At 34.8% G+C, this 15,643-nt stretch overlaps 1 protein-coding gene across 1 annotated transcript in view; it reads left to right on the top strand.

Annotated features, from left to right (window-relative positions):
- The window catches only part of COG6 (component of oligomeric golgi complex 6), a 47,802-nt gene extending 34,531 nt beyond the window's left edge, over nucleotides 1–13,271 (top strand). Inside the window, exons 18-19 of the mRNA XM_065901886.1 lie at nucleotides 758–837; nucleotides 11,690–13,271. Coding sequence (XP_065757958.1) covers nucleotides 758–837; nucleotides 11,690–11,837 — 228 coding nt within the window. The 3' untranslated portion in view covers nucleotides 11,838–13,271. The remainder of the gene's footprint in view (nucleotides 1–757; nucleotides 838–11,689) is intronic.
- The last annotated feature ends 2,372 nt before the right edge of the window (nucleotides 13,272–15,643 follow it).

Below are 15,643 nucleotides of genomic sequence, written 5' to 3'. Positions count from 1 at the left end.
ACAGTAGAAATTAGAATCTGTTAGAAAAGCTTTCAAGTCCTACATGAACTGAGCTCTAGTAGCCATTCTTTTCTCACCTAAGCCTTCATCCACACTGTCCCCACACTACACACACACTTAACCTAATGTCAGTTCATCTTCATGATTTTACTTAAAATGTCCCTTGCTCAGAGATGCTTTTGCCAAACACAAAGATTAGATCTGTGTCCTCCTGATGGATGCTTTTACAGTATTGGTACTTTGGTTTTTCCTTTATTTACATTTGTTTACTACCTCTCTCACTAGACCATGAGCTCTGTGAAGCTAGGGACTGTCTTTTTTTGCTCACCATTATATTTACATTATGTCATAAGGTACCTTAGCAATAATAGGTACTTGATGTATATTAATAATGAATAGATGAGTAAATGATTAACAGATACTCTGGATTTTAAAAAGTAAAGTAGACTTGAAATCTGATGACTTAACATCTTATTAATATTATTACCCAGAAGTTTGGTGAGGGAGATCAAAATGAATGGCTTGGATTTGAAATTTTAAAAGTAGATATTGCTGATAACTGAGTACCTTAAAGAGTTGACACTTGCAGTGAATTTAGTTAGAATATAGAAGAAATAACTCATTTTGATCACAAAGACCTCGTTATTTGGAATATGGGATTTTTCCAAGGATTTAATCCTTAGAAAGGGATGATTATTAAGGAAGTCTATTAGCAGATATATGCACTTTGTGTTTCAAATTTCTCTGTTTCATTTAGGTTCAGTTTGATCGCTATCTGTCAGCTCCTGACAACCTGTTAATGCCACAACTGAACTTTCTTCTAAGTGCCACAGTGAAGTAAGTATTTATTTATTGGTCCCAATTATTAATAGTTGCTAAAGATTCACATACATTTCTTAGAAAAAAATTATTTTTTAAAAAAGGAGATTTAATCATTGAGGATTTATAGTTCTCAACCTTTTTTTCTACCTCAGCACCCCTAAGAGATCTGACCTTACCCTGTTCATACTTGTTCCTTACATGTTTGTAATTTGAAAGTGTATATGCAGTGAATGCTTTTTTAAAAAATAATGAGACTTATATAATTGAAACTACAACGTGATAATACGAAGTTCCATTGTATTAACACACATGTCAAAATTGTACTGAATATGTGATGAAAGGTTAGTAATATGTTCATTGTGCAACACAGATGTCCTACTGTTTAGATCATTTTGGACTCTGGAAGTTTCTATAAATATATTATAAAATTGTTCAATATCACATATTAGAAATGTGTTCAAGGCAAAGGACTATACATGAAAATATAAGGGTATTAAAATTAGAAGAAAGAGATTATACTGGGTGACTCTCTTGATTTTAGCAAAAATATTGACAAAATTTTGTGTAAGTAGGAAATCAGACATCTGTACCTTTTTTTTTCTTTCCATTCAACTAGTGTATTAAGTGCTCTGTGTACTACCAGGCACTACAGAGTCAGATTTAAAAGACAGTTTCACTGTCTTAATAGAGATTATGTCTGACATGTCAATTACACTCTTGAACAAATATTTACATTACAAGTACAATAAAGAACTATGCAACTTGAAAAAAAAAAGATGCTTTAAATATCTGAAAGGATGTCAAGGTACAGAGGTGGTCCACTGGCCTTCTGTGGTTCTGAGGCACAAGGAGGCAACTTTGGGCTCAGCATGAGGGAGAATTTGGTGTCAGTTAGAATTGGCTGAAAATGGATTCTCTCAGACATAGAGTTAGGGTTCTAACTATAACTAACCTAATGAAGAAACTGGAATGACAACATGAAGAAGTTAGGCTATGTATCATTAGAGACTTCCATCTGTCAATCATCCTTGACTTATCGTTCTTGACTTCTGAAATGGATTCCAGTCTTAATGTATTACTTTTGAGTGTGACAGTCACCAGACCTCTACTCTTACCTTCTTAGGGAGTTCCCACATTAGTTGTGGTCAATGTAACTGATTTTATTTTATTTTTTTACTTTTATACTTTTTTCTATCTTAAAAGATCCCATACTGTCAACATAACCAATATTCTAAAGAACTGGGAGACTATAAAACAAATTCCATTATGCCATAATTCAAATTGTTTGTTTTTCTTAAGTTATTTACTTTGTTTAATCAAATACTTTTTAATATTTATTTTATATTTTGTATATGTTTTTATATTTTATATTTATATTTAACTACTTGTTTCAGTACTTAGTACTATATAGGCATGATATGCATTTGATCTTACTTATAAGGTGTTGAAATAATAGGTAACTTTTATTCAGTTAAATTTTGAACCTTTTCAAAATGGTAATCAGTTTTTAAGCTAAAATAATTTCATATCCATATTGATTTCTATTCATAGTGTATTTAAAATATCAATTGTTTCTTTGAAATATAGCTTTGCAGTGTAAAGCTTTTTTATTCCTGTCTTGTTTTGTTAATGTTCTGTTCTCTATAACTTTGATTGTCTCTGTGGTTGCAGTACCTTGGGGACCCCTGTCACTCTTCTTTTTTCTTGTCTTGTGTTATAGTTTGACTGCCTCTCAAAGTGGATTTTGATTGAATACTTCAGCCTTGGAATAAACTATTGAATGAATTTAAGTAGCCAGGAAATGAGGTTGTATTAAAAATTAAAAGGTAGAAAATTAAAGCATTATTAAAGAATCCTTCCTTCCATGTGATTAATTAGAAGGGCGTTGTTCTTTTTTCAGTGCCAGACTCCAGCATTTATCTTTTAATAATATAAAAATAGAGGTTGGACTATAGAAACCACAGTTACGCATATTTATAAAATATTCTGTGTCTTCTCTTATTGAATCAGAATTCTTTGTGTGAATAACTTAAGAAATAGAGACAATAGATGCTTCTTAAAGTGAGTGTGTAGAAAAGTGTATATGATTTGAGAATTCTTTGAGGAATCATCTGTTGCATATGGTAGAAGCAAAGCAAATTTCTTTAAAAGTAATGACTTTGGTTTTTTGGTTTTTTTTTTTTGAGGTAAATGGAAAAATTTTCTTCTCTTTCACTGCCTCCTTTTAAGCATCCATGGAATTCTCCAGGCAAGAATACCTGAGAGGGTTGCCATTCCCTTCCCCAGGGCATCTTTCCAACCCAGCAATCATACCTGGGTCTCCTGCATTATAGGCAGATTCTTTACACAAGTGCCACCCAGGAAGTCCCCCTTTTTAAACCACTATCTTTAACTATCAGGAATACCAGTATAAACAGAAAATAAAGCAGATTTGGTAATAGGGGCAGGGTGAGCCTACCAAAGAAATAGTGACTACTGGAAATGTGCAAACTGATAAATGACTGGGACTCACACTGTGTAGAGACCTGGGAAAGTCTAAGTCTTTAAAGTGAGGCTAATCTGTCCTACAGTAAAGGCTGCTTTAGACTCACACTAATAAAGTTAAACAGAAGACAAACCTCTAAAAGATCATGTAGATCTTTACTGAATTAACTGCCTTCCAGAACAAAACTTAATACTTGCAAATATGGCAAAATACAGTCAACAGTGTAACATTTATAGTGCTGAACATGCAATAAAAACTACTTAGGTACTAAAGTATGAACCAAAACTAGAAACAAATCTGTCGACAGAAACAGACTTACCAACATAGTTTACAGAATTAGCAGGTAAGATCTTTAAAACAGCTGTTTCAGATGTCTTCAGGGACTAAGAGGAGAACTCACTGGGTAGAAATAATCACCAGTTGGACATTCTAGAGGGAAAGATCAATCAGTTTGAAGGGAGAACAATAGTAATTGCCCAGACTGAAGCTCAGGTAGGAAAAAATTAAAAGCTGTAGAGCAGATGAAGAATCTTAGGTGGTGAATTGTGAGACAGGAACAAGCATTGAAATATAAGTGAAGTGTCATAGTGAGATTAAGGCATAAAAAATTTGAAGGCATAAAAGAATTTTTTTCAAATGTGATGGAAAACGTGAACCCACAGTTTCAGGAAGCTAAATAAATCACAAGGAAAATTACACTAAGGTACACCATAATCAAATTACTGCAAACCAGTGATAGAGAAAGAAACCTTAAAAAGCAAGATTTTAAGGGGAACAATGATATTATTTGTGGGGAACAACGATAAGGATACTACTGACTTCTTGTTAGAAACAGTTCAAACCAGAAGACAGTAAATCACATCTTTTTAAAAGCTGAATGATAAAACAGTTTTAACTTTGTATATTCGTCAAAAGTATCTTTCAAACTGAAAGCAAAAAAAATGCATTTTGAGATAAGATAAACAAAAGTAGAGAGCATTTATCACCAGTATACTGCACTGCAAGAAATGATAAGGGAAGTTCTTCAGGCTGAAGAAAAATGGTACCACACTAAAACCCATGTCTACACCAGGGAATGACAAGCGCAGGAAATGCTAAATATAAAAGATAGTGGGCCTTTAAAATAAAAATACTAACAGTGAATGTGGGATTCTTAACATTGAGAAATAAAGTTTATGGCTACAAAAGCATAAAAGATGAACTTGGATGGAAGTAGAAGTATACTGTTAAGGTGTTGAAGGTTGCTTATGAAGTGCATAATATTGTTTGAAGATAGATTGTAAACCTTACAGCAAGCACTAAAATAAACAATATGCCAGTGGATAAAATAGAATTTTAAAAAGACAATTAGATTAAAAGAAGGCAGAACAATAGAAAAAAAGAACAGGTGGTACAAATAAAAACCTGGCCCAACTGTCTGCAGTTTATAAGAAATCCACTTTAAGGGCACGGTTAAAAGATCATATTATACCATGCAAATAAAAATTATAATAAAGCTGAAGTAGCTATATTCTGATGTTAATATCAGAAAAATTAGACTGATGGGAAGATGATGCTACCGAAGATAAAGAGGGATATTTCACAATAATAGGATCAATTCATGAAGAAGATATAATAGTAAATATGTACAACTAATAGATCTTCAAAAAACATGACATCTAAGCTTATAAAATTGAAGAAGAATAGATAAATTGACATTCATTTTGATATTTCAACCCTCCTCTCTCAATAATTAATAGAAAAAGTAGAAAACTACTTGTTTTGGTGTAAAGGAACTGAATAGTGTCACTAAGCAGCTCAACCCAATAGAAAGAAAATACCACACACAACTACGGAAAATAACATTCTTTTAAAGTGCATGTAAAACATTCACTCAGCTAACATAAGAACAAATAGAAATAAGAAAGTCCACTAGTGGGTATTCCTGTCTATGAGCATGGTATACCTACCTGTTTATCCAGATTATCTTTTAGAATTTTCAGTAAAGACTTAGTTTCTTTGTATAATTTTCCATGTATATTGTTGGGTTTATTCCTAGGAAACAGTTTTGTGACTCCTTTGATAAGGTTTTTTATTTTCCATTGCATATTCTCATTAGCTGTTGCTGGTAAATAGGGAAAAATACTAAATTTTATACATTAATTTTGAATCTGACCAGGCAATTAAACTGTTAGTTTTATTAGTTTATCAGTTGTTTGCCTTGATTTTTTTGTTTGTTTGTTTCTGGTACAGACATCTGAAGTTAATGAGTCATTAATTTTTTTCAGTATTTATGATTAAACTTATTATATTGACTAGGTGCTCAAATAGTAGATGTAATGGTGAGTGTGCATATTTTATTTTGAACTTTACTGAGAATGTTTCTGATATTTCATCACTTAAGTGTGATGTTTGCTATAGATTTCCAGTGTTCCAATGTGGACACATGGTATTCTTCTCTAACTGGGTATATAATGTAGTAATCTGTAAATTCCCGATGTAGTTCCAATCAAAATGCCATGGAACTATTTTATTAAATATTTACCTAGAAAGAAGTGTATGAGGGCAGACTCCAGTCTCTTTTGACTATCTCCGCAGTTACCCCTCTTGTCCAAGGCAGTATCATCTGTGCCTGGATTATCACATTAGCCTTGAAACTATTCTGCTTTGACCCTTGCCCTCTCTACCATTGCCACACTAGCCTCTACAGTCTAATTTTAGCATCTCAGCTAGAGTGATCCTTGAATGAATTGCTTTACTTAACCTTCTCGCTAAGTTTGTTCATTAGTATCTCTATTTTACAGAAAAGGACATTTTTTTGGGGAAAGGTTAAATAATTGAAACAAGGTCAAACAGTTAGCAAGAAGCAGAGTCAAGATTCAAATCCAATCTTCCAGAGCCTGTTCTCTTTAACACTAGCTTGTACTATATTTTTATTAACTCTTTCTATGCTGAGATTGTATTGTTTTACTATTTTAAAAGGACACTCAAACATGTTAGATATCCGTGATAGGCTGTATGAGACACATGTGAGATCTGTGCCTTGGTCTCACCTCAGATACGCTTTAATTGTTACTGTGAATGTCAGAAAGCTGACCCACTTTGGCATCTTTGGTCCTTATATTGTGATAAAGAGAAATCAAAATGTACATTTTTAAACCAATTTATTATACATAGGTATATTTTTTCCCCTTAGTTTTTGGGAATAGTTAAGCTGTTAACACCTTCTTTTCTCCTGTGGCATGTTTGATTGCCTCTTAACCTTGGTGCTGTCATAAAGCTCAATTTTAGTGATCACAGAACCTGAATGTTGAGATAAGTTATTTTTAGAAGTGCTGGGTTTATGGTAATGATGAAAGTTTTATGTTGTTATGGCAACCAGAATCTTAAAGTACTGATTAATGACAAGTTCACTGATTCTGGAAGTTAGCAGTTCGATTTCTTATCATGGCTCAGTACTTTAAATAATTATCTAAATTATACGTAAGGTAATTTCAGCAAACATATTTTAAAATGAGAATGGTATCTCCATTTAGTTATACAATAATGTTTATTAGTATTGTCAGAATTTATAACTGTAGTTTTATGATACTATGACATTTATAACTGGACAAAAATAATTTCTTAATGTCTGGTATTCTCACGGATAGATAACTAAAATACGTTGCACTTATGTGAAATTGTGTAACAAGCTCATCTCCTTTATTTCTTATTTTTTCTCATAGCACGTTAGCTACATGATTATTATCTTTGATACTGATATGCTAGAATAGCAAACTATACAGGGGGAAAAAAAAACAGCGGCTGTACTTTGCAAAAGTAAGAAGACTTTCCAAGCCTTGGAAATAAGGTGTTTAGGTTCTGGGAGACCAGCATATCTTTTTCATGTCATATTGAAACATTGTTAACAGACCCATCAAAAATTATTTAGGGGAATGTACCCTTGTTTGATTTTCTGTTTACTACTGATTAAAAGGTTCTGAGATGAAACTTTCCTGCTCTATAAGATGTTAGTTCATTTTATATGTAACTTGATTTATTCTCATCTTCCTTCTCAAATGCCTGTAAATGACCAGTTCCTCAAAACATTTTGTGAATCAATTTTACCATCTTAATAATTTCCTGTTAATGAATTATTTGTATGTCATGTTTTAAATTTTTTGAAATTACAGTGAGAATGTCATGTAAAGACATGTAAAGAGACCAAGAAAGTTAATGATCTGACTTTATAGATGAATCTTGACTTAACATTCAAAGGCTTTTTCCTTTTAAATGGCCTTTTGCATATCTGTTGTTGGTCATGTGAAAAGCGGGATTTATCTTTAGAATTTTAACATGGAGAAACAGTTCTAAAAGTATTACATCCATCAGGTATGTGATTGGCTGTGATTAACAAAATACAGAAAGTAAAATCTGAGGTGGGTACCCATGCTAGAAAATAGCATACATGACTTGGCGGGGGGGGGGCAGGGGAAAGTACTGCTTTTCTTTACCTGTACTTGAAAAGATCAGTAGAAAAGGATATTCCACGTTTTCAGAAGCACATGACTAGACTGAGATGATTTGCTGGTCATGTATTTATACAGTTCTTGAAGTTTTTCACTTTGGACACTGATTTTATTTTTCACTATAATGATTCATCATTATTTGACCTTCATATTTCACACATAATATTAGTGAATAATTTGGACCAAGACACCAGGCAGGCAGAAGGCAGACACATAAGATATATGTGATAACTTTTTAACATAAAGGGTGAACTTACATAGTAATTAGCATTAAAAATAAAAGGAGGAGATAGTAAAATGGCAAGAAAATTGCTTTATTACTTTAGAAACACTACCCATTTATGTACAAGTCACTGATAACGTTTCATTATTCAGGGAACCCAGTTCCACAAAGTGATGTATGTGGATGCATATATGTGTGTATATGTGTATGAATAAGCATATATAGGTTTTTTAGCAGCAGTTCATTAAAAAGCTCTTAGCTCAATGAAATGATACAGTTTTAAAGCTGAAAGTATCTAGTAAATGTTATCAAGGTCAGTATTTTGTTTTATGATATTGGAATTAGGCTTGGAAAGGTTAAATTACTTGTTCAAGGCAGCAGTAAGTAGCGGAACTGGAGCTAGAGTCAAGATCTTTGGACAGTAATGTCCTTCACTGTACTGTTTTACCTCTGCCATGTATAACTCATTAGGAAAACATAAATGAATATGAGCATATGGACCTGTACCTGGCTTGGGTGGTAATAAATGAACTTCTAACGTTTGTCCAGAAATATGGAATCACTGTCAGTCACAGTTCTTGCTCTTTACAGTTTGGCTTTGACTCGGATTCACTTGGAGAATCTTCATTTCCGTTGCATTTCTATCCTGTTGACTTTAACAACCATCTGTTAGGCCAGGAGGACCAGTTCTGTTCCCTTCCCTTTTTTCTTTCCGCTCTGTGAAAGACTTTTTGTCCACAGGCTTTTGTGTATCTCGTCTCGTTCAGCACAGCCATGTTCATTTTTCAATCCCTCCCTTGTCTTGGTGGCTTCTTAAACTGGGGAGTGGAATGAGGAAGCCCTATGCCATCAAGTACAAACATTTAAAAGGAATTACAAACTCTTACTTGTTCTTACGGGCTTGATTTTATTTAATTATTTGTCTTAGCAGTGTTCCTTTATTCTGGTTTTCTGTGTTGCAGATTTATAATGATTTTCAGCTGTCTTGTGAGTTGTGGCTTATAAGTGGACATGTGCCCTGAGTTACAACTAAACTTTAGTAATGTTAAAATTTTTCATCGCATGGATTTGAAATTAAAATTTTAAATTGATTATTTCAGAATTTTCAGTAATTTATTTACATTTACCAGTTATTAACTCTGGATTTTTTAAAACTGTGTTTAGTATTCATTTTTGTACCTTATTCTGATTTTAAACTTACTGTAAGAAGGAATAGCCTTGTTTGTATGTTTCACATCTAGCAGAAGTACACGCTGTGTTCACACTGAGCACAGATTTTAGAGTATGAGGTGTGAGTAATGTTTTGTAAGCCTCCAAATATCTTACTGCTTTTAGTAGGGGAGGAAGAGGGATGGATTGGGAATTTGAAGTTGGTTGATGCAAGCTGTTTCATTTAGAATGGATAAACAAGGTCCTACTGTATAGCACAGGGAACTATCTCCAATCCACTGGGATAAACCATGATAGAAAAGAATATTGAAGAAAGAATGTATGTATGTGTAAAACTGAGTCAGTCTGCTGTGCCGCAGAGATTTGTGCAACATTGTAAATCAACTGTGCTCCAATGAAATATTAAAACAATTCAAATAAAAATTTTTACTGATTCTAGTAGAGAACTAGAAGTGCTATATCTAAAATTCATTATTTGTTGCAAATGAGTGTCAAATATTATAGTTAACAGATTTTTAAAATGCTAATTATATTTTTCAGCTATGTCATCTATCGAAAATGATCATTGTGTCATTTTGATGCATCTATTGTTATGCTCAGTTATAGGAGCGATTGCTAATCAGCAGATTAAAAAAAAAAAATCTCCAAGCCTCATCTAGTAGATTACCAAATCAGTTTCTACCATCCTCCCTTCCAACAAAAAGGTAGTACAGCCAATAGCATTACTCCACTCTGCTCAGAAAAACTCTGCGTATCTGCCTTCTACCCAGTCTCATTCTGGAAGCTTTAGGGAAATGTCAGGTTGTTCCAGACAATCACGGTTGCTCAGATCGAGAGTTTGAGACCCCATCAGAACAGTGTGCAATGACCCAAGACCATAAGTGAGACTCCCTTCCTCATTCCATTCAACCAGTTTTATTCTTTAGACCACTGATCCCCATATTTCCACAGATAATCTTACAGAGGTATAATTTCGGTCGTGGATGTTCTAAGAAGTGGTTATTTCTAGCCCTGTAGAACCGGGAAGGCTTCGTGGATGAGGGAGTCCATTTTTCCTGAGAATTAAAGGGCATTGAAAGGTGGATGAGAGAGACATTGCAGGCTGATGGAGGTATGTGAGGGAGCGAAGGACCTGAGGTCAGGGAGAGCAGGGCAGATAGGCCAGTCGGGTTGAGCTGGACTGCAGAATTAGAGTAATGATGCCGAAGGCGTTATAAAAGATTTTGAGTGAGAGGGTAAGGAGTTCTGACTTGTCTGAAATTGGAAGAAGACACTGAATCGCCTTGAAGGGTCCTGGGTAAGGGGGAGACATGATAAAAGTTACGCTTTAGAAAGATTAGTCTCACAGTGCTTAAGCTACACTAAATGTGGAGGAGACTGGCTGGAGAAGGACTGATGGGATTTTGCTTTCTCCTTCCAGCAGGAGTTCATTATGGTCTGAACCGAAGTGATGGCACGTAGTTATGACACTGACAGAGACAGGAAACAGAAGTCCGTCTGAGAGTAAAGCTTTAAAGACACGTTTTTAGCTTAGTTACTGTGAAAGTCAGAAAGGTTTTCATCGGTGCCTGTGTGCTCGGTTGTGTCTGGCTCTTTTTTTACCCCATGGACTGCCGCCCGCCAGGCTCGTGTCCGTGGAATTCTCCAGGCAGGAATACTGGAGTGGGTTGCCATTTCCTCCTCCAGGGAACCTGCCCATCCCAGGGATCGGACCTGTGTCTCCCACATCTCTGGCATTGGCAGGTGGTTTATTTACCACTGAACCACCTGGGAAGTCTGTTTTCATCACCAGATATAGTGATATAGGAGTAGAAATAGTTGGAGTTGATGTACCAGATGTCATGAAAACTATTAAATGATTAATGCAGATTTAAAGAACCCAATGCTGTTTTTTCTAAAGACATTTACTTCAGTTTATTTAAAACTATCTCTCTTCTTTTATGTGCTTGTATAGGAATGTGTATTTGTGAAAATGCTGTGATTTGTTGCAGACAAGTGTCACCTTTGTTGGAGAGATGAAAAATCGAGGAGATGTGATTATTAGTATAGGAGCTGTAGGTGAAAGGACTATATATTGTAAGTTATTCTGAGATTTGAAGGGTTAATACATTTGAATGGTTTTAAGCCTCTTTATGGTTAATGTGTTGTCAGTTGCGTTTGCAAAATCAGTGCAATGATGGTGGGTTGCAGTTTCTATTTCTTGTTTAGTAATTCACAATATATTAGGCAGTGTTCCATCCTAACGATCACGGTTCTACAGAGTGAACAAAACACAGCGCCTGCCCTTCTGCAACCTACATACTAATGGAGAAAATTTCATAAAGAAATAATATTAAAAAAACCTTTTATCCCCAAACCAAGATAACTTGTGTAGTTGTACAATGATTTTTAATAATATGTGATAATTATGAAATATGTTAGTTCAGTATGGAACTTTCTTAGACTGCTTAGTCTTTTGTTTTCAGATTACATGTTAACACACATCTGTTTGTTTGTCAATAGAGAGCAGATCATAAAACAGTCTACAGAATTAGTCTGTAGAGCCTACGGGGAAGTGTATGCAGCTGTGATGAATCCGGTCAATGAGTACAAAGATCCCGGGAGCATTCTACACCGATCGCCACAGCAAGTGCAGACACTTCTCTCCTGATCATCGTCTTTGAGTGTGGTAGAATACTGCATTCCTAAAACCCTGAAGGTTTTCTTGGTTTTTAGTCTGTTGATCTTTACTTTGAAATCTGATGGTTACAATTTTCTTTGTATCATAAGAATGTGAATCCCAGTAATTGCTTTGGCCACAGTAATGTGCAAGTAAGTAACATGTTGACCTGGGTTATTAGCAGTTGCTCTGTATCTGCTCTCCACACAGAAGGACTCTTTTTTGCTAACCCTGTCTCTAGCTCTGCCATTTCCCCTCAATTCTGGAATACAAATATGTGGAAAAAGAGTACAATGAGAGGTTTCAGGGATTTTTTTTTTTTAACAAGATTAGTTCTAAATTTAACTGTACATTAAAAATTATCTAAACTTAAGAATAGTTTGAAGGTAAGACCTAACATTAATAAACATCTCTTTACTTAAAGATTCATTTGCTTCCTTATTAGATATTGTGAGTAGGTATGCTTAAATGGAGGAGCAGAAATGTACATTCAGCAAAAACAGAGAGCAGTCATTTAAAGGTGGCTTGCACTCTGTGTCTGCCCTGGACTGAACTCAAGGTGAAGTTCAGCACTCCGGCTCGGGTGTAGGTGTGAGGTGTGTAGACAGACACCCTGTGCTGCATGTCAGCCTAGTGTTTAAAGGGAGGTGTTTGTTGTACATGTGGACTCTAACTTCAACTGTCTGCTCATTTTGTCTGGTGTTTAAACCAGCGAAAAAGTGATGTATTCTGTCACTGGAGGGAAAATGCCAAAGTAGCAACTTCTCACTGATGGTATGTCTATCCTTATGATGGCCCCTTGCAAAGAATTGTTTGGACTCTGACTTTGAAACTTGACCAAAAATGAGATTCAAAATCAGTTTTTTTGTTTGTTTGTTTTTAAGCAAATCTAAATGTGTTTGATGTGACTTGACTTTGTTGGTAAGATGTTGAGGACAATTCTTTTTAGCAAAATCTTAATTTCTGGTAGATCTATAAAAAGAGGTGTGTCCCCAAATTACAAATGAGAAAATGAGGTAGAAGGAAAACCTAGGTGAGGTTAAAATATTTTGAAAAGTAGTAAGATAATATTTATTTGGCAAATACAGAATATATAACAAATTAGTATTGTTAGAACGGGGCCTGTTCTATCTGAAATTTACAATTGTATTAATATGATTTTTTTGGAGCAAGAGTAATTGGTTACATATCATCTCTTTTGGTGTTTAATCTGTATTTTAATCTTTTTCCTTCAATAAATGTGATATATTAAAGAAAATAAAGTATGATGTAAGGCAAGAGCTTAAATTTTATATAATTTGTATCTTTTGTGAGAAAAGATTGCTTGCTTACCATTAGTGAATTCCTTTGTTTTCTAGGGGAAATAAAAGTATATTTATCTTTTTACCTAATTTTTTCAAATAAAATACTAAACTGTTTTTAGAACAGTGATCATTGCAGTATTTTTATACATCTCATCAGTGTGTTTTTAGAAAATAGGCTCTGGGAAGGAAAGTACGATACAGGGCCAAATTGATATAACCAATGGAGAATGGATGAGCATGATGTGGTGTCAGTGTGATCTTGAGAACTTAGTTAAAATAAAAGACTGCAAGTGTTAGTTCATTAGCTTAACACTGTATTAGCTATTTACTTCATAGTTTACATTTTGAACTGTTTTGAGGTGGCATAAGTATAACCTTAGGTGATGCCGGTCAGCCTTCCCTTTAGAGAGAGAAGTTACTTGCCTGACCAAAGCCTTCTGATGGAAGGTTTCCACTTCTTTTTCTGTGCTTGTACTTGGAGCAGTGAATGTTACCTGAGAAAAACCACGCCCAGTAGACTGACTGCCTTCTTAATTCATGAGCGCAGTTTCAGATGATACTCGGTGTTGCTCTGAGTAGTCCTTTTCTGTGTCAGGTGAACTCGGCTCCCTACTTCTCAAGATGACTCTTCACCCTCACTTAGTTAATGACCTTCGTGATTCATTGAGACGGAAGCTGTCAGATTTATCTCCCTCGTTTTTCTACCCTCCTAGTTGTATTCATCATCTTCGTCTTTGCTCCTTTTGTGTTGGAGACAGCGTCGTCCTCCTGTGACAGGCACTTCCCTTCCTCTGGACTCTGGGTTCCATTCTCTCCCCATTCTCTCTTGAGTTAACCCTTTATTTTGCTTCAGCAACTTGTGACTTCTCTGTAGGATTATTCTTGACAGCATACACAGTGCTCTAGTGTTGATAATATTTTTTAAAACTGGCCACTTCCCGGATCCTAATATCTCCATTTCCTGCTGCGTTTTGTGGTTGTTTATGCATGTAGTCTTAACATTTCTGCTGCCGTCGTGGCCTAAATTACCCCTGAATGGCTGGCTTCAGCATCCCCACACCACTGCGACACAGCCAGTCGTGATGAGATCCCCATAGCTCTGTGTGTTGTCAGATCAGTGGATTCCTCTCATTCCTTCCTTTATGAAACTTTCGATAGCATTCCACACAGTTCTATCAAAGATACTGTGCTCTCCAGCCGTTCACAGCACAACTCCCTGCTAGCTTTCCATTCATGTCACTCCCCAAACCTTCCCTGATTCTCTTGTGTCTTTGTGACCTTTAGCACTTGGCATACTCCAGGGCCTGATCCTCGGTTTTTTCCCCCCTCAGGAGTATTTTTTTATTGTCTCAGCCTAGCTCAACTTTCTGACTACTATTAGCTCACATCCTTAGATCCATCCATTCAGTGGAATACTCTGCAGTAGTGAAAAATGAAACAATTTGCAAATACATAATGTTGAACAGAACAATCACAGAGTAGTATGAATCTATTTATAGATTTTCTAAATAAAAGATAAGGCAAATTTGCACATTATTCATAGATATGTATGTGGTAAAGCTCTAAGGAAATATGGGAAAGGATTAATGCAGACTTCAAGATTACCTCACAGAATCTTTAGAGGTTATTAATATTCTGTTCTTATGCTTCATTATTGGTACATGTGTGCTCATTTTTTTATTTTCTAAAATTAAATATGAACTCTTTATATATTTCACAATTTTTAAAAAAAGAGGTTAAAAGAAATTGTTTAGCACAGGGCCTGGGGTAAAGTTGGAATTCAGTAGAATTTGTATCTTACAAAATAGAGAATATTCAGAAAGAGGAAGAAATTTCCAAAAGGAGGTTTTTATGGTTATGTTTATAATCATAAAAATGGTAAAGTTATAATTTGATGAAAATTATAAAAAGAAAATTCTGGAGTTGAAAAGTATAATAACTGAAATTAAAATTTCACTATTAGAGTTCATCAGATTTGAGCAGATAGAAAAAGGTGTCAGCAAACTTGAAGATAGGTCAACTGAAATTATTTAGTCTGCGGAACAGAAAGGAAAGAATGAAATGAAATGAAAGAAAATGCAAAGAAACTCAGAGATTTTGAATATTGTCAACAATATTCAGACAATGGGAATCTCAGAAAAAAAGGTGGGGGGAGGCTGAAAGAATATTTGAAGAAATATTGGCAGGAAACTTTACAAATTTGATGAGAACTTTAATATACACACTTAAGAAATTCACCAGATTCTATGTAGGATAAATTCAAAGAAATACAAAAGTATATCATGCAATCAAATTATCAAAAAAAAAAAAAAAAGCCTAGGACTAAGACGGAATCTAATGCTTGTATAGATGTGTTTGAGTGCATATGTAAAAAAGGATGTTTCAAAAGTTCTTTCTTAACACAGTGTGTTGAAACTATATCTGAGACTGTTTGGCTGACTTGTGTAATGCATGCAGACAGGTGTTTAAAGACATATGTAAGAAGTTTCTAAG

This window comes from Muntiacus reevesi, chromosome 11, assembly GCF_963930625.1.
Source record: "Muntiacus reevesi chromosome 11, mMunRee1.1, whole genome shotgun sequence".
NCBI lineage: Eukaryota > Metazoa > Chordata > Mammalia > Artiodactyla > Cervidae > Muntiacus > Muntiacus reevesi.
This window is presented reverse-complemented; position numbering and strand designations above follow the sequence as displayed.